This window comes from Perna viridis, chromosome 9 (assembly GCF_037379345.1).
Source record: "Perna viridis isolate PV_CMFRI_1.1 ecotype Kerala chromosome 9, ASM3737934v1, whole genome shotgun sequence".
Lineage (NCBI taxonomy): Eukaryota > Metazoa > Mollusca > Bivalvia > Mytilida > Mytilidae > Perna > Perna viridis.
The window spans coordinates 25,378,328-25,405,766 of NC_142453.1; the positions used below are offsets into that span (position 1 = coordinate 25,378,328).

Genomic DNA, 27,439 nt, shown 5'->3' on the forward strand with positions numbered 1-27,439 from the left:
TGGTAAATGGCTTGTTAATGAATATAACTAAATTTCCGGTGTATATGCCTTATGATTGATAAAAAGAAATTGTATCATATGTGCGCGGGCATCACAAGCGAGTCCGCCACCTGATAAAAGTTTCGTAGACAGTTTTATGTAATGTTCTTTTTTTGCATTTTTGCATGCTTCAGTGTGAAGTACCGTCAAGGTATCACTTTGTATAATATGTAAAGCAGGTCTGTATATACCCCAAGTAGCTTTGGTTAGCCAAAAGTGATTTTTATAGCAATGATTGTAATTAACCTGAGTACATGTATATACAGTCTGCTTCACTAACTCGACAAAAAAACGCCCACCTACGAAATTAACTTTGATCTTCACATGAAAAGCTTACCCCAGCAGTGCTAGCGGTTGTCTTGCAAGCTATTTTCTGACTTGGTTGGGGTATGGTGGAACAGAATTCCAACCGCTTACATTGTGGGAGTAATGAAAACTTCTGCTTAGAAATACAGTAACAAGATAAAACCAACATGCTGCCTTTATTAGTAATTACATGAGACAGTGCAATTTCTATGCATCAACACTTTAACACAGTAAATAATAAAAGCACAAAAGTAAGAGATAAATACAAGGAAATCGTCCTTCTTGATAAAGTACAACTCGAAGTAAAGAACTAAGTCTTCACGAACCACTGACAAAACAAAGATGACTAGGAGAAGACAAAACAAGTCTTTAAACAAGAAAATATTATCAACTAATCACATTCGAATATAAAATGAAGCAAGAACATTTTTTCGTTCCGCAATTATTATATTTAACATTACTTTTTCTCGTTTTAGTGGAAAACATATAATAAATTCTATTTTACAAGTAACAAGTAAACATTAAATGCAATATGAGTAATGTTAACCTAGAATGCCCTATTCTGTTTACTCCTCTATGTGTCATAGTTTCGGATCCAGAAACACAAGGTTCAAATTTAGGAATTTAAAAAAAAACGGGGTTCTAAAACGGAATTTAGCTATCATTTACTCATTTTTACAAACTTTTGGAACAAAATCTCAAAAAAAAAAAGATGCTTCAACCCCTAGGATCCGCAATTGTTATATGGAAGCAAAATGTCAGTCGACAAGACGTGTTATATGGGTTGGCGTTTTTTAAACTAAATATTCCAATAAGTATTTTTTTTATACCAAAGAGATTTAATAACAGTTAATTTTTTGTAAAATATTGCATTTTAGTTTAAATAAATAAATAAATAATTTGAGATTGCATTTCCGTTTAAGTATTAAATAAATAATTTGCCAGTACATCAAGCAGGAATGGCTTCTAACTGTTGCTATAAATAATGCAATATGTACAAGATTTGTGCTACTTAATACAAAACTCCGCCAAGGGAGAGAACCTAGTCAGCTCTTTGCTCAACTTAGCATACAGTTTAGCTTTACAATGTTGCTTTCCAGTGTAGATTGCACCTTCCCAGAGATTATCTCCAAGCTCTTTGAAATGGTACCAAGCATCACCTACAAGCATAGCAACATCCTTAGCAACTGGGTTTCGGACGCGGAAAGTCACCTTTCTCTCCGTTTCTAGATCCCCAATGGTTGGTTCCAACAAAGTACTATAAAACCACCGGTGACATGCACGAGGTAATGGTCTTTTGTCTTTAGCAGGATGTTTGCAGTCAATCATGTATCGGAATAAACAATCAAATTGTGGATTATCTTCGTTGTTCGTTGATTTGCTCCCAAAAATGCAGAAGACATATTTGCCCATTTGAGGGCATCGGACCTGATATGTTACCGATTTATCGTCCCTATATTTGATAAAAATATATCTCTGGTAGTCTGATATGTCTGTTTGAAATGGACCATGGTATTGATATGTATGTGATAGCTTAACGTCACTTTGCAACTGAAACTGAAAGATGACGTCATCGTAACTATAGACAACCAATGGATCGATATGTGTCTGAGGAAATACTCCCAACTGACTCATTAAAGGAGTTGGTCCGAAGTATGGCACTTTTGGGTAAGGGCTTTTGATTTGTTCTCGCTTTTCTCTACACTTTATACGGAAACCGCAAACGCTTTGCAGTGATTCTGAATTCCAGTTGTCTTTGGCATAAATCATGAAATAGAACCGTCCTGCTCTTGGCGGTGCTACCGTAAAAATTGCTTTGTGTCCGACTATCCTAAGAAGTACTCGACCTTCGAGCTTACTGGGATCTATCGAAGAGTCCTTTGCTTCAAGAGTATAACCGAACCCAAGCAAACTGGGCATTTTCACTTGTAACATGACAATTCCACTACTTGTATATTGGGTACAATCGTAATGGTTAACAAACTTTAGTCCGTAATTAAAGAACGGAGACTTTACAATTGGGAGATTGATAAATTCGGTCATTGTTATTGGACATTCAAGCAGCTGCCATTTTGGATCGTCGGGGAAATGCTGATAAATATGGTCCTCTGGATCAGTAATGAAATAGAACTCGTCACATTGATAATGGAGCCCACTCTTCATGTCCTCATCTCTCTTGTTAGGACATTTTACATGCCGGGCTCCCCAGTTACAGTTCACGAAGCACCACGAATCCTCGACAGATACGGCTGTCCACGAATTTTTGAATTTAGGATTGTCAATACGCATGCCTGGTTTGTAACCTGCACCTTTAGAATACCCTTGAATGACCTCACAGTGTATTCCAGCGTAACTGCAAAGAACAAATTAGCAATGATACAGCAGTTGAAATGATAAATCTACTGTACATATAGAATACACAATTAACCTAGAATTAAAAAGAGCTTTGATGAGATGAGTGATGCCTAAATTTGGAGTTCACTGTTATTGTTGTCCTTACTTGCAAAGAGTTGCTCTAATCTTAGACGCTTCATTTTTACACTGTATATCATCCTATGACCTTTTTTGTTTGTAATATCTGACTCAACCAATCCTGAACAGTTTTAGATTTTTACTTATTACTTGTTTTTAAATCTCTCTCTACAGTAAGTTTCCTTTGAGAAGTGCATAACAGTAAACTATATCTCTGAAAAAGCCAAAGTTTTTTGTATTTATTTCCCTACCTGCAGAGTCGTTTAAATAGATCGTGATAACTCTCGGTGCCAACTTTAATCCCTCGAAGTAAACCAAGAGGCGACTCAGGGTTGATGCTATCTTCGAATTCCATTTTATTTAGATCTTTAACTGTTATCCATCGAAATATTGCCCTATAAAAACAAAGCAGTAAAATGAAATGAACACGAACAGCTAAACAAACATCATTATTGTTGTTGTAATATTAGTAGTAGAATACCGCACCATATAACAACCACTGAATCACAGTGTGTTCGGCTGACAGAATACAATTTGTTAACCAGTATATTCTTTATCATGCTTTTAGACCTCTGTCATTGTATACAGAGAATCAATCATGGGGTATATGTACCAATGACGGCTTTCAAGTATCGCAGTGACGTTACGCGCTGTCCGTGGTGTACCCTATTGAATAATCAGCGTAGAATCATGACCAATAATCGCAATTTCTTGCGAAAGAACCACTTTTTTCTGTACTTATTTTGGAACATAAGGGCATTAAGAAAAAAGAAAAAAATATTAGTCTAAATTTTCTCGTTTAAACGACGCATGTGCGCTTAACAGTTATAACTTTTTGAACTTGACTGTTCATCTTGTCCCAAGTAATTTTTTTATATATTTAATCATAATACTAAACTCCCATTTCCAAGTAAATACCAGATGATTGTGAAACATTACATTGTCTTTTTTAACAAGAAGGTTCTGGTGGTGATATTAGTAACATTCTATGATGTTCGGGGAAAATTATTCGTTCTATATGGAATAAGGTAATGTGTCCGTATGAAAAATGAAAACTGCATACTAATTGTAGAATCAAAGAACGAAGATTTTAGATAAAGAAAGGGTGAAAATTTCATTACTAAATAATTTTTACATGTATTTTTTGATCAGAAAAATTACCCTCAAGACGTAATATTTTGAAATATGCGCTATTCTACTAAGGTTTACAGGATAGTCAAAAGTCGCACATACAATTTTGGTCAGAAATAAAAGACTGGCTGAAGGTGTTTACATGTAGCAATGCTCCTTTAGGGGTTGATTTCATGAATTTTCAGAATGTTATTTTTCTTCATTTTAATAAAATCCATACTTAATCCTTTTTACGTTATTATACACATATTACCTGCAGTAGAGGGTGATACGCCAAAGTAACACACGGGGTAAATATATTACCGGAGACGTAGTCGAGGGGGATATATTTTCTGAGTGTGTTACTCTGTGAATCATCCCCTTCTGTACCTTTAAGAAAATTATATGAAATAAAACATAAGCGTAATTATTGCAATTCCTCAGATATAGTACAAGTCAACTGGATAATTTACAAATATTTTATTATTTAAATAAATCAACAAGAGCAAAAAAAACTCAGATGAACACTTCCATATCCTTTATTCATTTAATCTCAAATGAAAATGAAAAGGATGCGCATGCGGATTTCTGATCACGAGGGATCGAGACATCTCATGTTGATGGTAATATATCGGAGTAATATATCATGGTGATATATCGCAATTACCAATAATTTTTAAGGGGCAGAGCTAGAAAGGAATAGACCAAAACAACACATAATGTTTATCCAATAGAAATTTGTGTTTTTTGTATGAAGTATAATAAATAAGATTAAAGCATCGTCACTTAAAAGATTGTTCCACTAGCTAAAAAGGACGTTTTTCTTTAATAGTTTTCTGGTAATCCTGAGTTCTAATTAGGCTTTCATCAAACCAAACGTCAGACTTACAATCAGAACAGTTTGTGTTAAAGACAGAAATAAACAATTTTGGGTATAATAACGGAAATAATAATAATAAAAAAAACATTAAACGGCGTGCGATCCTCGTCATAAAGCTTCTTGGTCGTTATACACAAAAGTATATCCTCACAATATTTTCCCCACTTTACGGTTTGATGGGTTGTATCTAAGGCGGACACAATTTACTCCCTTGCGTGGGAGAAAGTTACGAGAAGTCAACAAATCTCGCACAGGAAAAGGACAGAACACTAAAAGTAATCTAACTCACTATTTTGAAATTGTTCACGAATCGCATAATAGTACTACTCGGTACTGTTTCACAGCCTATATTATAAGCTGTAAATTCAGGTGAACAAGTCAGACTTTCGTGATATTCATTTTCTTTATCTGTCAATTAACCGTCTTTCAATGTACAAACATTTATATTTACCTGACTTTCTCGAGATCTGTTTGACACCCATTAATTAGACTTCGAACAAGATCAGTAAAGGATGAATGGTCCTGTTTAGCTACCTACAAATTGAAACAAAACAGACTGAGTCATCATTAATGACGATATCTCATAAACTTACATCGTTATACGGCAAATCCATGAGTTGGAACAGACCCTTTTTCTGTCAAAAATGTATTTCGTGCACTTGTATTTTGGCAAAAAAAATACTAATAATACCCTAAGCTCCCTCCTTTTCCTGGATCCTCTCTTCAAGACATCTTTGGATCAGACCTTTCTAAGAGGAATGGTTGAATCCACATATAATACACGATTTAACTGGAATAAATCATCAGGTAAATGCTGCGGACATCATCACTGCATTGAAGTGTCTTGCCAAATGACAGATAGTACATGTACAATTAATTCAAGATACTGTACAGCACCAAATATGGAAAACTAAGAGGAGAAATATCATACACTGTCTCCTATTTAAAACTGATCATATAGTCAATATGTTAAGTTAACCAACCGGCTCAATATCATTTGAAGACTACATGCCCTCTTCATGAATAATTGGTGTTTTTTGTGCGCATACCTCAATAACTTGATCGTCAATAGAACCAAACTCTTCTGGATTCTTGAATAGCGCAGATCTTCTGAATTCTGGTGGCGCCACAGGTGGTGGTCTTGATATCACAGATGTCTCTGTCGTTGCTGCTTCCGTTTCCGGTGACACCTGAAAAAGTTTAGCTTTTATGAATCTCGAAATACGTATACAGGCCTCTGTATCCAGCAGCAACTAAAACTGTCGACCCGTGACTTACCAATGATAGATTGTATAATACTCGATATTCTCGAAAGTCTATTTTCAAGGACATCGTAACTTCCAGTATATCTTAAGGGTGTTACATGATATGGAGAGCATCGAATTTTACCCGTCAGAATGTAAATCCAGACATTAACTCGCAGCCCAGTAGCGGATATTATTACACCTCATGCACGAAAAGACAGAAATATAGTATTTTGATTTTATATTCTTGTAATATTGCATTGTGATCGGTAACATATGTTATGAACAGGTTGCAAGCGTAAGATTTGATGTTAGAGGGGCTATGCTTAACTACCTTGTCTGCTAATGAATGGACCATCGATCTCGAATCGTACGTGATATTTTTTTTATAGATGATCGAATAATCATTCATAATTTATATTAAGTTTATTAAGTTATTCACACTTTATGCGTTATTTTTTACTCGTATTCGTTTAAATTCTAACGGAAAAAGTTAATTACATTTGAGTTAAAATTATGAATTCCTGTTTTAAAGAACATGTATGAATTATTGAATAATGAAAAAAATTACCCCTCGAAAAAGTTTCGAAAATCCGTTTTAAAAATTATTACTTATACCGAACTCCTAATAAGCTTTTTTTAATTTCTGACTCGCTTATTAACAAAATAAGTACCTCTTTTCCCGCCAATTTTTCAGCTATCATCAGCAACATTTCTTCGCTATGTTTCTGAATCATCTTGGCAACACGTAATCGTTCCTCTGACGTCAAACGCTCTAACGACGCCTTCAGACGTTCTTCCTTCTCTTTTTGTAGTTTCTCATCAGATTTGTCTGGTTCTCGGACTTTGCTAAATTTTGATTTACTAGGTGAACTTTTTGCCAAACTTGTGATAAATCCCTTGGTAGACTTTTCTTGTTCAGCCTTAATCTCCTCTTCTAAGCGGAGTTTCAGTTTTTGACGTTCTTGTGAGAATTGTTCATAAAGTTTATCTTCTTCCGCCTTTTGTTTTTGTTCGAGCTCTGTCTGGGCTTCAAATATTCCTGTACTCTCGTAATCCTGTTATTTAAAAATCAAAATATTTTTTTAGATATTTAGCGATATAGAATGAAATAACTAATGTATCTATACATGTACTGACTCAAATATCAAATACTCTGTTCGGATATATTAAACTTTCAAAGAAATTTAAAAAAAATGAATATTTTTTTTCTGAAGGAATAAAGCGAGTCAGGGTATAAAGTTGGTATTCCCTCAAATCATGCGTTGGTCAATAATTTAATTCTATTTGTAACAAGCCCTCTCACTGGTTGGTTCTCTTTGAGCAAACCAGATAATTATATGTACACGTATAATCAGGCTTATTACTATGATGTCATTAACGTCGATTGGTCTGCACTCCGCGATTGAAATAACCCTCAACAAAATAACGTTTTGATTACGAATAAATTATTAATATTTAAACTGTCATCCGTGAAAATTAAATTAAAAGGGATATTATTTATTTTTGCACAGATTGTACGAAATAACCTGGTTCGGACTAGTTTACACTAAAAAAAACGTCTCGCGATTTATAAGTGTAAATTGCCGCAAACCGTATTTCGTATAATCTGTGCAAAAAATAGAAACATTTCTTAAATGTGTCATAGTTTTCCTTTTCTTTTTCGTCTACCCTGGACTTGACTTTTTATGAGCAACTCGGTGGATGTTTCAAGAGAAGCAGAGGACGCTAACCCTACTGGTGCACCTGGTCCATGCTGAGGCATGCTCCCGGTTTTTAGTGGAGTCCGACTTGCTCATTTACTTTTGTTACTTTGTATGTATTGTTTTGGTTATTTCAAGTTCTTTGTTGTGTTTGTCTGTTTTCCATGTCTGGTCTTTGTATGTGGATTACATTCTTTTGATTTACGCTAGAACCTTGGTTCCCTTGATTACTCTTAAATAACTCTCATACACACTGTCGCCAGATATATATATATGTATTAAATATGTCATTGAGTGCCGAGTCATATATGGATGAATAACATCTCCAAAAGAATGTCACCAGATGTTTGAATACACATATAGTTTTCAGTTGTGACATTGTGTCGTCATAATGATAGATATGCATAAAAAGTAGAGTAACCTTATATGTTCCAAGAGATGTTCGTTTCCTCTGTTGTGCCAGTTCTCTCTGATGGGCAAACTCCATGGCGTTAGCGTCATATTGCCAACCTGGATTGTACTTGCTTCCTCTTATCTGCAAAAAATAACCGTTGGTGTCATTAAAAAGTCTACACAAAATAGTACAAGTTCAACGAATACAAAGTTGCTTTTTTCTTTTATGAAATCAGTCTATAGTTTATATATCTATGAATTCGTACGAAATACATCAAAATCGAGATACTTGCGCCCCCGATGAGCATGCACGTGAAGCCTTGCTATGGCCAAATAATCTATATTAAGTTCCCTTGAGGGACTAGAGGACTTGATGTCGGTATGAAGTCCGGCGAGGAATTAAAGTAATTGCACCAAAAGATGATACATGTAACGTGGTTCCTATTAGGGCGCGGCTGAAGAGTCATTGATATTGATGCGTCCGATGAAACTGGTACATAAGAACCCGAGCTTTGACCTGACTCTGGAATCGATGTGAGGTCCAGACTGTTTTAAGATTCCACGACGTGCCTCCCAGTTCTAAGGGGAAAGTGAACAACGCAATGACTTTGATAATCATTTATTTTTTAGCATTGGATGGACTTAACAATTTCGCAAATGCACCCCAACGAATGTTTAGTCTTCCACACATTGATATGATAGAAAATCAAACTTTACTCTAAGATAGAAGATAGTGGTAGAGAGTACGATTCATGCTCTTGTTAATTTCGGGAAGTACAGCTACTTACTCATATATATTAAACATGCATAAACAGTGTCGTACACGTCTTTCATATTTAAGGTCACATGTGTTTTTAGATACAGATAAGTATTCTAAATAACTATCCCTACCCTTAAATTTTAGTGAGAACCATTAATATTGAGTCTTACCAGGTTCCATTGCGAACATCCCATTTATTCATAGCCCATTATCTAACACTTGTGCAGGTGTAAACACTTTCTATTGATTTTAATGCATGCTGACGTGCTAATGCACGTGAGGAATGCGACTTTACCGTATTGTACTGGCTTAAGCATAATAAAAGATATTAAATAGTTAGTTTACAACAAGGCGGATGAAATTTGATAAGGACTGTAGGTTTGTTTATTCATCTATATTGAACTTTTAGATATAGAGCGCTACGTAACAAGAAACAAAGTATTTCAAAAGTGCAGAATTTAAGATGACAATAAATGAATAACACAATGAAGCTTTTCGATCTCTTTTCAACACACAAAGCCCGTCTAAATTGAGCTTGTAGTTCCAGTATAAGTTTATAATTCTGACATAACAGACCTAAACTCAACTCAGAAAACGATAAAACGATCAAATTGAAAGTAACACGAATTTCATACAAAACACACAATTTCAATATTTTCCATCGACTTTTTTTTTTTTTTTTATTTGTTTAGGTATGACATAATTATACAACCTCAAAAGTGCAGCTTAATCCTAACGGGTTGTAATTTCTGTCTGTAGAGAAGGGTGATAGCGTGAGAAGACACGTTCCATGCTCTTATTTATTATGAAAACTACGGTAATTATAGATTATTAATTTCGAAAGCATAAGAAAAACATAAACAGACGTTAGCAACATTTTGCTTTGAAGTAGACAGCTGTACTGAGATCACAGAGTCAATTATGTAAGACGGAGTTTTAATAGTTTTACCACGTTCCTGACATGCAGTTAGGAGTGTTCCGAACAGCAGGCAACAACATCAGAAATGTTCCTAATGGCGAGCTGTCTTGTTGTGTTTACACAATTTCGGTTTGACATGAAACCTAAAACACATTGAACCCCATGTCAGCTGTCAGTTCAGGTAAAAAGTGCTAAAGTGAATCTACATTGAAAGGAAAAGCGAGCCAGTACAAGTTTTTTCTTTGTTTGTTTATGGCGCCTTAGTGTCGATGGCTAGCTGGGTTTGATTGTTATCAGCAGTTGTGATAGCACTACACTGCTTTCTGCCTTTTTGTTTGTTTGTTTTTTGTTTGTTTTTTTTTTTTTGTTTTGGGGGGTTGTCAGGTTCTTTCATTGTTAGCATTCGGTGGGAATGGCTAAGATTGAAATCAAAACATTAAGAATTCAACAAACCACCACTATAATTATACTGTCACATAAAAAAGTTAAGCAGCCAAAATATCACTGAAATGAGCAACACATACGGATAAATGACCGGGTGCGTATGTAGGGTAAGCTCATAAACCTTTCGCAAGCAATGTCTTATTTTCCAAATAGCAATTTATTCTCATGATATAATCATATTCAATTTCATTAGTCGATCCTCATTTGTTTTCATTTATTCGATACCATATAATAAATTTCCAGGGAAAACTGTAGTTGCAGTGAAAATTGGTTATAAATAATTTAAGATACTCATGGGAACTTCTAATAAAACACATTGCTGCAAGATAAAAACTATACATGTTTATTTACATACGAAATATATCTAAGCATCGACAAAATGATTTAATTATGGAAATATCAATGGCAACTATTGAATTCTTATGTGAAAGCTAATTTTCCTATAAAAGGAGGAATCCATTATTATTAATAATTTATCAACAAACGAAATGATGCTTTTATAAACGTGGCAGCTGAAGGGGAATAAGACGGAAAGTGTTTAATTTCTTACATTGTGTCTAATTAATAAAAGATGTTATTATAGTTTCTGATTATTTTATGGTCCGGGTGTGAAAAAATTATTGAAACATAATGAAAAGTCATACCGTGGGTTTACAAGAATTATGAGTGTTGAATGTCTATACACCTGTAGAAGTGTTTCAGTTGAAACACACCAGGACATCACTTACTCGTCCAGACATCGTGAACGGAAAGGAATCGAAGGCGTCGTCTGCATGGTCTAAGTTGGGGCCTTTTCCAGTGATTTTTAGATTTAGTTTAAGATATTTGTTTTCCCAAAAGTACCAGCAAGGGGATTGGATTCAAGTTATAACAGCATTATATACGATGGTTCTCTCCAATAGAAAAAAAACATGATTACTAAATAATGCATAATTACTACAATTAAATATTATATCTACAAAAAAACGATCGCTTAACACAAGACTATAAGTATGTACAACTGACAACTGTCACCACAAAAAGCAAATGCAACGGGAAAATCACAGAACAATGTTCTTAATGAGTAATTTTCACTACAAGAGCCAACTTGACCCAAGACGAACAAACATCAAATTAGCGTTCACAATGACCCCCACTAAGCGCTAATCTCATCGTGTTGATACAAAATTCAGCGAGCCCATCGACTCTAATTCTATTTGCGTGTCGGAGTTATGTTGGATCTCAGTAGGAATCAACAAAATCTCGGATATCATTTATCATGGAACCGGCTTCATTATCAGAATTAAACTAATTCATAAAATTATACCATTACCAATTACAGTTATTACCGGAACAGATGGTATCTTATTGATAAATCATGAAACATTCCGAAGAACAATTCAATAAAATTTATGTACGATCGCCGAATAGGTATCATATTCGTAGAATAAATCTGAAGGACAGTGATTAATTTTGCTGTAATTTTATGAAAGTCTTCTCATCATAATATAGGCTATGACCAACGATAAAACTGACTGAACAAACTTTATCAATAGATTAAGGGTAGCAACCTTTGGTATAAATTTGATCTATGTCTGTTGTGAAATGAAGCCTGAGTGAAAACGTTTACAAGTTGTCACGGAACATTTTCAGTCTAGCGCTGCCGCCGCTGCATTGCGACGAGGGACAATAATATCACAATAGTTTTCGATGATCAAAACCTTCATAATAGTACAAGATGCATTGTCATGGCTCCTCTTTTGTTAGTTGGCTCTTTTCTCGGCACGGCAAAGTTGCATAAAGTACGTAAACACTATAGTTAAGAAATCTTACTTTTCCCTACGCAATTAAGCGAATTTTCAAACGAACGAATTTATCATATTTTCTCGTTTTTTATGCTTAATTTCTTTTGTTTTATGAACAAAAAGCAAGCACAATATCCTCCAAAGCCATTATAAATCGAAATCACACAAATGGCAATGTGTATGAATATAAAGTTTTAGCATCAAATGCTTTGATGAATATAAAAATGATTTTAGGTACTAAATGCTTTGATGGATATAAAAATGATTTTAGGTACTAAATGCTTTGATGAATATAAAAATGATTTTAGGTACCAAGTGCTTTGATGAATATAAAAAATGATTTTTGAATTAAGTATAAAATGCTTTGATAATTATAAAAATCAAAGCACGTTTTATTGTGGTCCTTTAACCATAACTGACAGAACTGATAAGGACCAAAGTCATAAACACATTTTGTTAATTTTTAAGACTTCCCTACAGTCCCAATCATTTTACTAAGCACTCCATGCTCCATTGTGCATTTTTTTCTTGTTTAAAAAAAAGAGTTTCGTTCCCGTGCAAAGAGCATTTTCCTTTCAAACAATACAGCAATAAAAACCAAATTACATTATCCAACAAATATCAGTCTGCTCTGTTTAAACCACGAGCGCTTAAGAGTTGTCTTCTACAATTTGGAAATACATGAAATACTGGAATGATGCGTAATGGCCATTTGATATTCAGCACCTCGCAAGACAATCAATCATGCTTAGAAAGAACATCATGATAGTTTTGATTCGTACAATACCTTTTATTTTCAAAGACAAATGCAAAATTACCATGATTTTTCAAAAATGGTGCCCATTGTTTTGTAACGCATTTGTGGGATTATGAATGTATGACTAATAACATTGAGAAAAATAATTGTTATCTGGTAATATTCTCTTTCAAGACCGATCAAATTTGTGATAAGAACGTCTTGAGTTTTATTGACAAGCTCAAGTGTTCAAGGAGCTCAAGAGTAAAATTTAACATTGATATCATACGACATTGTCTTTGATCTCTGGTGAGTTAGTTAATTTTGTCATTTTGAGTCTCGTAGCTATCATCTCTCGTGCCGTTTTTAAATGTGAAGAAGATGCAAATTATATGGTTCTCTATTACAATAGTTTTAATTTCCATAAAATCGAAACATAAATGGTTCTTCAGAGACAAATTAAAGACTGTATCTTGAAAAGCATCAATCAATCGAACTAAGGTTTTTTTCATTAATTAAGCAATAGTCATGCGTCATTAATTATAGAAATAAAGCGCTCATTCATATGCAATTCTAGAGAGAGAAAATAAGCATAATCACTAAAGGAAAAAAATCACCTTGTGAGTAGGGTGTATCGTATAACACATACCCAACCTACAATTCCCGGGGAAAAATCCCCAGTACTGGAAGGAGTAAATTTTGGCATTTCTGGACCTCTTAATGTTCCGAAGGACATTCTTCTACCTGGAGGTTACAATGCTTATTGGGCGTATAAGAAGTTTTCATGGACCCGCATGCAAAAAACCTGTCTTTCTACATAGGTTCTGACCCATGTACTAGACTACAGTTGTTATCTCTTCAACCCAAAATAAAATGTTCGTTAAGTAGCGTAAAATCGTTCTAGAAAATGTAACTTTATTGTCGAAACAAAATTAAATGTAACATACTTTCACAGCAAGCCTTCACCCTACCTTCAAAAACATATCGTGACTTAGTAACATTGTTGGTTAAATAATGGCAATGTTAATGTAGTTTTTCTCATAAAATATGTCGAAATGGAAGAATTATTCCAAGAAATTAGCAGGGAAAATAATTCTGGAGACTTATCGACCGTCTTTAAATCTTATGAAAAACATTCCAAAAAGCCAATGATCGACCTCGGCAATTTCTGATTTAAGAAACCAATTGACTTTATAGGTATACGGGTAATGAGAGGCCACGTTTACGAGAAGTCATTAGTTAGATAAATGGTTTAATTAAAACAATAAATATCCGATATACCGGATGTACGATCAGAGCAAATCACAACGTGATAATAGGGGGAACAGGTGAATATATTATATATGGTAAATCAATTCTCTAATTAGATAAACAAGGTCTCAGACTTTATAGACTATGATGAGTCATCGCTCACAGAAATACAGCTCATGCACATCAAATCAAGGTTTCTTTCGTGTTTCCATGGAAAAATGTGATATATATATACTTATGGCGTTGACGACTTTAATTTCAACAATGACAAAATTGTCCCTTGAGGTATATACTGAATAGACGATGGACGTAAAAGCAATGATTTGAAATACCTAAGAGTTAATATATAGCTTTAATATAACGTTAACACAACGAGTTCTAGGTTTTTAATTTTGTAGTGACCATTATCGGAAACGGAATGGGTGACGTGACTGGAACAAAAGGTGTCATTTGAAAATAATTAAATTACAATGAAATAGATTAAACTACATTTGTCCATTTTCACTTCCATTTAAAAAAACAGATCTTAATCATTGAAGGTCTTTCAGCAAGGTAATTTCCAGAAACACCATACAAGCTTCACTCACAGGAAGTTAAATTTGCATTGTAATTGATATGAATTGGAGTGACGTAATAATCGTTTTAGTCCAGCTAAATAAATGTTCTGTAAGAATATTTATGAATTAGCCCAATGATTTACTATGATTTCATATTTGTATTTCTTTTTGAAGAACTACCATGGGATTTACCACTTTTGTAGTCGGTACATTTCAGAGCTTACTCGAAGGTGTAATTACACTTGTTGAAGGCCTTTTGGTGATTGCTGAAAGTATTAGATCATATTTTGGTATTTGTTGCGTTTCACACTATTCGTCGTTTGAATTCAATCCCTAGTAACATAATTCAACGGCAATAAATTCTAGACGTAACTGCTTTATTTTAAGCATTGTCCTTGACAGTGAGCATTATCTACTGGGTCATCAGACAACCCATTCCGAGTAATCCTCTCTATTTCATAGGGCATTTGGGAGAATCTTACTCCAATTATCGTGTCCTGCCAATTTAAATCAAGAAGCAAGCAAATTGTTTCTTGTCATATGCTGACGACAGATGATAACAGTATTAAACCATTCAAAGGTTGTCGGCAAGTAGCTAGAAACGAGTCTTGTTCTACGTGAAGTCTGAATCAGATCGCTTGCTGTAATATGATGCTGATTCTTTGTATCAGATTAGCCCGAGTCGTATTGCAACGTTTGATAAATCAATTTCCAACTAATATCGGCTTGCAATAAAATACAATTAAAAACCAATTTCAGAGTTTTCTTCCATTGCAATGAGAAATAATATAAACAAACAGGACAAGAATTGGTGGATAGGGAAATCTGACATCAGTATTAAAGGTACATTATGTAACGAATTCAAGATATGAAAGTTCACGACATAAACTTCGATGTAAAACAAATCTAGAAGTCTATGATCCCAGTGCAATCGTTTTTTTCCAAGAAATACGTTGGAAGAGCGAGTGAAGAATACCTTTCATAATTTAGTAATAAACTCTTTATTTTATTAACCACATGCGCATAATGAGTGTGAAAGTACATTTGTAACAGTAGGGGTATACGTCTTCGACTGAAAACAACCATATGTCACAGTAACTGGATGGTCCATCTAAAGACCTGTCACCAATTGCACATTATAAATTAATCTTACTGTGAAATGACTTTGATTCGTGGATACCTATTCCGTGGATTAGGGAAGAAACACAAGTTCGTGGAGTCTTGAATTCGTAGTTTGGAGGTTTTCAGTAAACACATCAATGGACATCTCGTTTTCGCTGGGAACCAAATTTCGTGGTTTGACCTACCCACGAAATCCACGAGAATTGGTACCCTTCGTACAATAAAACTTTCACAGTATACGTTGTTCACAAATAATTACCATAAAACCATATCTTATTCTTGTAAATTATTTTTTAAAAAATGAGATGAGATGCCATTTTACTTGTACATGATATTAGATGATACAAAAGGCCCTAGTTACGAATTATACTCTACATGAGAATATTGGGAAGAAACAAGATATTTCTGAAGAACTTGGCGTCATACAATCGAGTGTTATATGGAAAAATAATGTTGTGTCAAGCTGATATTCCTCAACAATTTAAGTTGTTTCTCAGTCTTTATGTTTTGGTTTGTATGCCCCTAATGAGTTGTCCCCAGTTACCTCATTTTTAATGAATTTTTCTCTGAATCAGTCTGTTACAGTATCTCGTGGTTTTTACAATCGTGGTTATTCTCATGTTATTTAGATCACAGATGTAATAGAACACCATTGAAGATCCTTTTTGGCTTGTTGCAGTCGTAGCCTCTTGTGCATTTTTAGTGTAAAAAGTGATGAACAATAGCAAAAACCTCCTCTCTGTCCCGGTTCACCACACCGTTGCAACAGCTCCATTCTCTAAATTTGTGTTTACAAATGTGTGGTTTTTTTTTGTTCAATATTGGTTTCCGCCATGTGCTTCCTGTTATATATACCGTTTTGTTGTTTGTCCTTTTTTTTTTGGGGGGGGGGGTGGATTTGAAATTGAGATTTTCCCAGTTTTATCATGATTAAGTACTTCTCTGCCTAGAAATCAGGCAAAATGTGTATATGGCGTGGTCAATGAAGAAATAAAACGCAGAGATTTTATTGCATTATCCAAGTGTTTTTTACTCCATAACCTCCAGAAATAACCATCAAAGTGTAAGTAAAGTTTGCTTTTTTAAGATATTGATAGGACAAGGTCAAATTAAGTATAAATACAACATTGTTTTTTTTCCAACACGTTTTCCTTATATAAGCAGTAAAAAAATATCTGCGTCACAGATGCTTCAGGATAAATTTAAGTGGTTTTTTCATTTGTTTTCAAGACGTATTGTATATATTTAAGACAAAAAAAAGAGAGACCAAATTGCGATGCGCCATACATTGCCTAATTCTTAGACAGAATGGTACGTCAATGTAGAAATGACAGTCGACGACGTCCATTCATTTTTTCTCATGTTTATTAAGTATTTACATGTACAACGAATATGCCAATATGATCTTCAAAGGCAATCTTGTCAATGAGATCGTTAGAAGGGTTTAATAATTTATATGTATCTCGCTGATATGTATGTATTTGTAACTCAAGGTTCATTGCAGACTGATTTTGAAAAAAAACTTTGTTTCTCTCTTAACCTAGCTACCTGTTATTAAAGCAAAATAACTATTTAAGGAGGTAGACCTAGGGTAAGGGAAATAACTCTTAAAATCAGTGATATGCTTGTATCATATCCAATTTCACCAAAACCTGTCAAGCTTTCATTTGAAACAAAATCAAAGCAGTCCAAGTTTCTTTGTTGTGTCCCTTACCCAAGGTCTACCTCTTTAAGTTTATGTTTTTGCAAGAATCAGGCAAAATGGAAAAAATCAGATACATGCATGTCAAAAACCCACCGATCTGACAATAAGATTGAGTTCACTAAAGAATGCTTCCTCTAGCTGAAAAGACTATTATTGCTCTCTGCATCTTTGGATTTGTTCAAATTTTTTCAAATAGAATGTTAGAAAAATGAGGTTTTTGACAGTGCTATCTGCCCTTGAAATGTTAATTTTCAGTGCACGTCAATTTAATAAAATGATATGGAAAATCTTTTTTCTTTTTTCCTTGATCCTGATGGTGCAAATAGTCAAATTAAACTTTCAAATTTTTTTTCACACCATGTTTCACCCACTGCCTGATTCTTACATAGACTGTCACTTAAGAATGCTTTTTAGACAACAGCATCGAAAAGTATGAACATTTTGAAGGAATCATTTTAAGATAATAATTAGGAAAGTCGCACTAAACATTCATCGCTCAATCGTCCTAAATTAAGGAAAATACACAATTTAATTGTTTGAAATCACAATGAGAGAAAACCTGCATCATCATTCATTGAATCAAGTGTTGCCTCTCGAAGTCCCTCGGTGTAATCAACGTTACAGCTTTGTCTAATTACCACACGAAAGATAAATTTTATTTCTATGAATGATTTTTTTCTCTCTTTTATCCAACATATAATTTATTCAATATGCAGAGATTGAAGTGCATTGTACGAAATTGTTTTGTTTAAGCGGCCAATTCTGTGGTTTTCACAGACACCACAAAACAACTTTTACAAAAAATGGTGGCTTCCTTTTACCTTTTTTTTCACTATACCTATATATCTTCTTTACTGATATATACATGTAGGTATATATGTAGCTACAAATGTATGGGATATTTTTATCTCACATCCATGCATTTTTACTTCCAGTTGTCAAATCAGAATTATTAATTTAGCTAAATCGCTCGATACAAAATATTGAAACAGTAGTTGAAAAGTTGACATTACACTGTCAGATCCATAAAAACCGAACATTAAACGACACTCCGCCACGTTATGGCGAAAAAAAGGTGAGCTTAACATGCATTTTATGGTACTAAAAACAGTGCAAAGTTTCATAAAAGGATAGATCTGTTCTCAAGTTATCACCTGGAAACCGTCAGGGACGTACAGACGGACGGACACGCATCTTTTCAAAAAAGAGGGAACACAATATCTAGACACAATGTGTGTTGGAGTGTAAGGGGAGTTGACATAAGAAGAGACTACCTGGTTGATTTTCTATAAAATCAACAATTTGGGGGGGGGGTGAATCCCGATAAGGGCAACATTTTCTGAGTATGGACAAGAAAATTAAATTTGAAAGTAAAAACTCAAATATAATCAAGCACATTAAATATAAACGGCTAAAAGTAAAATCAAAGCAAATCACTGTACACCAAATCAAGATCGTTTCAAATGCAAACCATTTTTCTGATAAAGAATCGGGGGCATAAAAATTTATCTGAAAAGACTTCTTAATATAAATCATTATCAATTATGTCAAGTACTGCTTATTTCAAGACCTTATATTTTACTAGGTAACTGTGCAAAATCCCCGTATGACATTGATCCGAGGCACCATCAAGCTATCACTGGTTATGTTATCTGAATTGGTTGTTGATTTCTGAAGCAGACCTCATCTGTAAAGTGTTCATGTCATCAGCAACTAATCACTAAAGCCTTATCATGTACAACAGACTTCTAATGTGAACGGATCCTACATGATAAACTTGATACCGGTATGGCTAATTATTTTCCGAGAAAAAATAGCAACTACAGGGCATTTCAAAATATGTAATGAGTAATACTCTCTGTGGTCTTCAACTTTAATCCAAACAATCTCTGTGAGATCCAGTATGACTTAAATTTCTAGCATAGAGAAGGCTACTTAGAAATCGAAATAAAAAATGATTCGGAGCTTATAACTGATAAGTTGAAACAAAGATCTAAATTCAAATATATAGATACAGATTTTCATGTATTTACAATACTCAAAGATTGAGTGGTCCTTCTATTTTGTAGTTAGGTATCTAAAACAACTCTCCGTCTGCATCACACATTCGGGTTCATATTTGAATTAGTTATATTCTTAAAGATTTTCCCATCGATAGAAGCTTTTCCCTAAATCAAGTTTCCGGTTTATACATATATACATCATTTTGCTATCACATAGTGACTGTGTTCAAATCACTGAGCATTTGAAAGATAAAAATATCATAACATGTCATTTTTTTACATCACGCATATTATCAACTCATGGCCATAACTATTAGTCCGAGATTGCTCTGACGACCAACGGCTGATTTGCCAGACAAGCTACGGCCGGTTGTCCCTCTGGCAAATTATCGGTTGGATGTCAGAGTAATCTCGGATTAGGGTGGTATACGACTGAGTAAAGCTGTGATATAAATAATACTATGTTGTTTTTTTTTACATGGTAAGTCATGTCAGTATAAGATGTTAATATATTTTGTATTATGCGTTTCCTGTATTGGTATAAAAGAAATTGCTGGACCCTTCTTCCCCTAAAAAAGATTTCATCAAGGAACAATATCTGAAGTACTTCTTTAAGTACAGCTCTGCATTTAAGCCAGGCAGCTGAAGCTAATGATTACTGATTCATGCATTTTTTTTAATCCCAAATATTTTTTGATTGGAAATTTCTTCAATAGGCCCCATCGAAATTGTATTCGATAATACGTGTGAAAATGAAGAGAAATCCTGGTCCCAAGGGCCTGTGGCTCGGGCGGTATTAGTCCGAGATTGCTCTGACGTCCGGCTGATTTGCCAGAAAATCTGCGGTCGTTTGTCCCTCTGGCAAATCGTTACGTTCTACTACAGAAAAGTACGGGAAAATTTCCCGCCAGAATTTCTACACTGTAACCGGTAAAAATATTCACAATATATAGTAGATCAACGGAAATGTACACAGTAAGAGTTGTTTTAGGACGTAATTAATGTTTTTGATCAGTTATAATGAATCACCCCATGCCTGGTTTTTAAACAGACCCATACTTAAAAAATAATATCACCACTAATCCTATAAACGACTGCTCATTCCTATAATACCTAATTATATTGAAAATACGTCCTTAAACCATATCATTCCCTGGCCAGATTTAATATTAATGTTAGAATTACACCATGCAAACTTCCATAAGCCTCTGTATGATGTGATACAGATCAAAACACTCATAGAACTGTCACCAGTTATATTTTATGAATTGATTACTGATCTCTGAATCAGACCTTATCTGTTCGTGTCATCAGAAGCTAGTCTCTTATAATTGTCACAGAAACCACAAAGTTTACTCATGTGAATGAATTCTATATGATCGACTTGTTGATTTATACCATAACAGACCATGACATTAAAAGCCCTTGAAAATCTAGAATGAATCATGAAAAATTTGTTTCTAAAATGGTAATACCTAATTGGTTTCAAAGATGACATTGTGCATCTTAAAAGGGTTTTTTTTCAGCAAAACCGAAGCTTTAAATACTTTTCTGTCTTTTTGTCGTCACCAGTCGTAATTATCTCTGGAAATCATTAGAGGGGAAAGAAATCAAATGCAATTTGCATGATCAAAAAGAATCTACTTTTTTTCATTGTTAATATTTTACAACTACAGCACGATCGAAACCAGCTTGTTTTACTATTCCAAACCGTGAATTGTCAATAGTCTCAAATGTGTTGTTGTATTTCGGTCTGTATCGTTTTACCATCGGCAATGCAATAGGCATTGGTATGTATTTGTTCTCATGAAAAGAGGATACACATGTATCAGCCATATAGATGTTACTACTCTATCCAACTCCTATTGTCCAAAGGTCATTGCAGAATCCATTCACCTGCCCATTGTATTTTATATTCTACGTTTGACTTTTTTGCTTGTGTTTTTGTTTCAGTCTTTTATTTGTGATTACTGCGTAAAAATCAACTTTCTTCTCATTGCAAATTGTGAATTGTTGCTTCCCATGGTTATCCGCGCTAAGCTCGGAACGCATCTAGTGCTGCCAATACGATCGCCTTAGAGGTGTCAAGTTAGAAGCACATGTGACCCGTTTCAAATGCTAGTTTTCGTGGCATTTTGTCAATGTCAATAACACATGATGTACATTTTTGTTTTTGTTTTAGGGATCCTTACTACAAATTAAATCTTCTACTGTTTCTAGAAACTAAAATTTGGCATACTGAAATAAACATTCTTCCAATTTAATTATACATGTACAGGCAATATCAACATGTTCAATGTGTCCACAAAATTAACGCAGTACATTGAAAATCGTAATTGCCTTCTCCAGATATTTTGATTCGTACTCTGAAGTGAACTATTGTTTTTGTATACATGTATACTAGTATACGTTTTGTTCCTGTTGTATGTTCGTCACAAATGGAATCAGAAATGCAACGATGACCAATATCTGCATGTTCTTTTTTGTTTTACATATTAATTCAATATTATCGTCAAATATTCTTGCAAACCCATTACTCGTCATGTAAACAAAGCTGCACGCTCAAAAATACCTGAAGCCACGACGTAAGCGATGTTCATTAGGATGCCACAACCGTAATTAAAACTCGGAGGAGGACACGTGTCATCAGGTATCAATAACACTTTCATTAAGCTCTTTGCTTAGTAATCAGCATGGGACAATCCTGCTACTCAGGCCATAAAGTTCAAACCAATCAATTATTTTAATTAATATTTTTCTTTTATCGTGAGCACGTTATTTTACTCTCGTTGTCAGTGAGTCATGCATGATGTTGCGCAGTATGCCAATGTTTACCTGCGTTTCAAGTTTCTGGGTGACTAAGAATATTCAAAGACCTATGACGTAATAGCCATTATGACTTGAGCATTTGATGACACTGGTAAATTGTTTGTTTACCTGTGATCTGATCAATCCAATTCCAACGACTGCATTTATATCTTTTTATGTCAATAGGAAAAAGAAACAATTGTGTTTATCACGTTTTCAGAAAAATCAACACTTTAACACAGATAGGAAAGTGATCGAATTTTTTTTTGAGATGTAATTGTCATTGGGATATGTCATGCAAGGTTGTAGTTATCAGCTTTTAAGCTTGGTCATGTAACAGTATTAAACGATACGTTTGTAGAAATGATGGAGTTGCATTTAGCTTAATTTTAACTAACATGTCAATATATACTATTTTGCTGACAAGTTTACTTTGTCTTTTACTTAGATTGTCTATGTTACGTTCCCTGCTTTCACGGATACTGGAATTGTCTTATTTTTTTGCATTTTCCATATTTTAGCCGATAGTTAAAACTGCTCTAAATATTTGCATCAACACATTGAAAACTACATTCACTGACAGGGTTTTTTCGACGGTAGAAAATCATTGAATTCTAAGTTTCAAATCACTGGTACACTTAATGAAAATTGAGTCTTCAATCAAGTTTCAATTATAAGGGTTGAAGGTCCAGGATCGGGGTACATTTCATAAACGAAATTTCATAGTTCCTAATTAAGAAATTGAGGGTCCCGGACTTCGGATCAACACTTATTTGAGTTCCTGCATACTTCATGCATATGTAGATGAATAGACTGGAACCCAAAACCTATGCTTATGCAACATAAAATATGTACCGGTAGTTTACAACACTACAGGCTATGATTAAAAACAAGTTTTCAGCGTTAAGACATATTCGTCAAAAAAGATTGACTAGCAAAACAAATAGGATTTCGTTAGAAGGGGACAAACAAACAAAAAATATTAAATTGCGTTTTTATCATAGAAAAACAACTCTTAGACTGGTTTGTAATTTTTTGACTAACAATAACAACTTTTACAATGGCTGAAAAATGAAGTCAATTTACATTTCAGTTTCCGATCGTGTTTCTTATAAAAGCCCCCTGTAACATTGCATGTTTGCTTCATTTAATTGGTTTAGACGTTTGGTTACGTAATCCAATTTATTTCTTGAATAATTTACATTTGAACAATATAATTGTTCCTAGCACCGTCTATCTCTGGGTCCAGGGCTCGCTAAAGAGACGTCCAGATTGCTGAACATTTGTGGCTTCAAACAGTCGATGATAAAACAATCGAATTAGCATGAACAATTAATAACATGCAATTGTAAAAGGCAACATTACAATTCAGATTTCGACTTAAAGAAGAGTTTGTCTGTAACGTTTTTATCTAGTTTCACGATCGAATTAGCGCATGTATTAGAAGTTCAAGAAGCAGAAACGCAGTTTTGACTTTTAAGATGAATTAGTCTGGGAGCTTTTTTTTTAATCCAGTTGCGTAATATCCAAACAAAGAAGTGACGTGATTCGGTGCACAAAAGCCTTTTTAAGTAGCATCTGTTCACAATGATGAAGTACTCTTCAAGATGTTTTCTTCTTAAAGAGCCATAAAACTCCAACCTTATGTCAAATTTCCTTTCAAAAAGCAAACTTTTACGATTTTGTATTGATTGACATATTTTGTATTGTAAAAAGAGAAATAAAGTATTGAAAGATACGTATATCTGTGCGTACCCCAATAAACAATCTTAGACGATAAGCCGTTTACATTTATAGAGTGTATTAAATCTGTACTGTTTTGATGAAATGACAGAAATTTTATTCTACGACCATCCATATAATGTACATGGACCATATTAAGCTCAGGGGAACGCTCTCACACTTACACTAGAAATGTTTCAAATCTGTTACAGAAAAAAGCGTATAACATGGCGTGATAGCAGAAATATCCTACACGTAAAATCCATATAATCCTTGGCTAATTGAGATGTAATTGTAATCCTTAGTCATGTTGCTTTAAGAAAATGGGCAATGATTTGATGCAGTCAAACAGTAGACTAGGACTATACATGATATCGTCTAATAATTTGGCACATCAAAACAAGCCTATAATACCATAAAAAAGAGAAATGATTCGATACCGCCAAACAACTGAGCAAGGCCATGATATCGTCGAAAAACTGAGCAAGGTTATGATTCCGTCAAGCATTTAAGCAAGGCTATGATATTACAAACCCTGATGTCGTCCAAAAATGTATCTATAGAAAGCAATTTACTATATGCCGTCAGACTGATATTGGCTGAGATTAACGTCAAAATTTGGGCAAGGCTACCAAAATAATTGTCTTGCTCAGCTGAGCAAGTCTCTGATACTGACATACAATGGAGGAAACTATTCATACACCGAAATGTCATTCAAATAAGCTAAGCTTTGATAACTGGTCTGGGCTTTGATTTTACCATTTGAAGACATAAGCCAAGCTATTGTTTATCACCTATACAAAACCCTGATGCAGTCACACAAGTAAACAAGACCGAAAAAATAAACCAACTTCCAACGGGCGCCGTCAAACAATAGGGAAGCAATAAAGCCATTTCTTAAAGACAAATAGTATATATAAGATTACAATACACTTAAGGCTTTGACGTCGACCGAATAATAACGGATTGACAAGGCTTTGTCAGATGTCACAAATTATATCAGGAGTAGCCTTTGGGCTTGAGTCGAATTTGGTGCATCCTGGAATATTTGTAATATTTTATCAATATTTTATCAAGTCTTTTTTCCAGATTTATCCTAAATCACCAAACCTTCTGCTCAATCCCCAAATAAATAGAAAAATGAAATGGTTGCTAAAGTAATGGATATAAAAGACACATTTCTCATTTCGACTTAAATAAACAAGGCTTATTAAATGGTAAAAATAGAACAATTTCAGGTTTTAAAAATAGAACAGGACAAGAGTAAAAAAATAAAATTAGAAACTGACCTGATCGTTGTTATTCGTTGCCCGTTTAGGGGCATTTAATGCTGATTTAATCCCAACAGCTTCTGTATCTATGGAACCTACTAACTTCGTAACATGGACCTGGCAATAAACGTCAGGTTTATTTTCTTGGTCCCAATGGAACGTTCGTAATGTCAGTTGGATTCCACAGACCCTACAACGGAAACATCGCCTATGGAACACCACCCCTATATCCACCCGCTCTACCGGGTATACCCTTTTTTCGCATCGGTAACAAGGGTCCTTTGTTTGCGAGTGGGTTTCGTAATTGTCGCAATCTGAATCCCCGTCACTGGATCCAAAATCATCCATTGTCTTGTGAGGTAGTTGAGAAGGTATAAAAGATGGATACTTGGACCCTATCTTTTCACAAATACTTTTTATCAATTTATCTTGAAATAATAGATTCGTGTTTTAATTTGTTTTCTTAGCACTGTAAAACATCACTTTCCATTTCTCACTAGATTCCTTTACATAAATCCAGTACGTATCGACTATCAGATAAGTTGTTCCATCCCTTTATGCAATTTTCAGCAACATTAAACAAACTTAATGTGTTTTTCTAATTATAAACAAATCATTTTTCCATTACGAACTCGAAGGCATGTTCGTTCACAATTTATACTATTTGATTAACAACACTGAATGTAAACCGAAAGTTCAAATGGGAAAGTAACACCCACCTGACAGTCTTACTCGCATTTCATTGGTTAATTTTAAAATCAATGGCGGTCTATTAAAGATGATCTCACGCTTGCATCTTCTTATACCCTATGTTCAATTGCTTTGTATCTTTTGTTCACGATGTTTTTTTAAATTTATCGTAAAACTTCTATATTAGGACCATAAAATGATTTTTTTTCTAAACTCAATGAAGTAGAACGTTACACAGAAATGTCATAAAGGTCTTGGTATTGATTTTGATGTATTCCACCTGTGTCACCTGTCTGATTCATTCCAGGTATTTTGTCAGGTAAATTAAAGAATTATCCATGTCAATAAAATTGATCAGCAATAGATCACTAGGTTCAATAATATTGTATAACTCATAGCTGACATCTTAATCGATTTGGATAATACTTGGCTATTCGTCTATTTATTCATTCGTCGGTACGTATTGCTCTTTTTCAAGTCACTCTTACACGAAGTATACGGACAACCATCACAAAATAATACATTGTCCTGGATTTCGGGAAAAATGGAATGAAATCCTGATTTCTCTGGCGTTAATTATATACCCCTCATCCCCACCCACCAAACACATATACTCTAATATAAGATCTTAGAACTTTCCGTGTGAACCAATCAAATCCAAACTTATATCCGGAAGAGATTTGATTTCGCTTGCGTGTAATTTACATAATTTTCATTCGCACTTTTTAGCATAATAATTATGATATTTAACGTGACTTAATGCAAGGAGATGCAAAAGAGGAAAAAAAGCAGAAAGAATAAATACAAATAAAAGGCACCGATGGATCTTCAGAAAATACATGACACGTAGAAACAGATATCATTACCACAAAAAAGCTACGAAATAGAAGTTAGTTGTAAAATGATTTAAACAGGGAAAATTCCCCAAACCTGTTAAAACATGCATCATCAAAGCAGCATTATACTCTTATTGAAGATAAAGCTATTTTGTACATTTGACATCTTATGAGAAGGCGAATCAATACTTTATAAACCGAATTACCGGTAAAATAGTAATTTAGTTCATCTTGTTTGAAGTTTTGAGGAATTGAATCATTATTTCTCTCTGCTACGGTTTTTATAATGTATCTTAAATTGAATGCATGCAACATAAAACAACATTTGTAAGGGAAAATGAAAGTTTGTTTTTTGTTTTTGTTTTTTTGTTTTTTGTTTTTTTGTTTTTTTTTATGGTTGAACGATCTGAAATTGTTTTAGCAATGATTTTCCGAGGGTAGATGATCACATTTTCTGAACCTGGGGACAAAAAGGCTGCTCACGGACAGCAGCTATCATATCATGACCTTGCTAACCGGAACTTGTATCGTACAAAAAATTAGGATCAATCGGGCTTTTTTTTCAAAGTCAATGATATATCCAATTGGAAAAAAGGGGGGTGAGTCGGTCGGGTAACAGAGGTATAACCAAAACACTTTACCAAACAACCTTCAAGATATTTTTGAGTTAACACGTGGAGGGAT

At 34.3% G+C, this 27,439-nt stretch overlaps 1 protein-coding gene across 2 annotated transcripts; it reads right to left on the reverse strand.

Moving 5' to 3' along the window:
* Positions 1-502: 502 nt before the first annotated feature.
* Positions 503-25,936, reverse strand: LOC148607496 (hillarin-like). Of its 2 annotated transcripts, none has more exons than XM_088545220.1 (7): positions 25,248-25,936; positions 8,176-8,289; positions 6,726-7,109; positions 5,857-5,997; positions 5,259-5,341; positions 3,069-3,212; positions 503-2,698 (listed from the first exon to the last, which is right to left on the reverse strand). In XM_088545220.1, exons 1-7 carry the CDS (start codon positions 25,575-25,577, stop codon positions 1,354-1,356), a joined length of 2,541 nt encoding a protein of 846 aa, XP_088401346.1. In that variant the 5' UTR covers positions 25,578-25,936; the 3' UTR covers positions 503-1,353. The 2 variants fall into 2 exon arrangements, with proteins under 2 accessions (XP_088401346.1, XP_088401347.1); XM_088545221.1 differs by lacking the exon at positions 25,248-25,936 and adding an exon at positions 9,078-9,228.
* Positions 25,937-27,439: the final 1,503 nt, after the last annotated feature.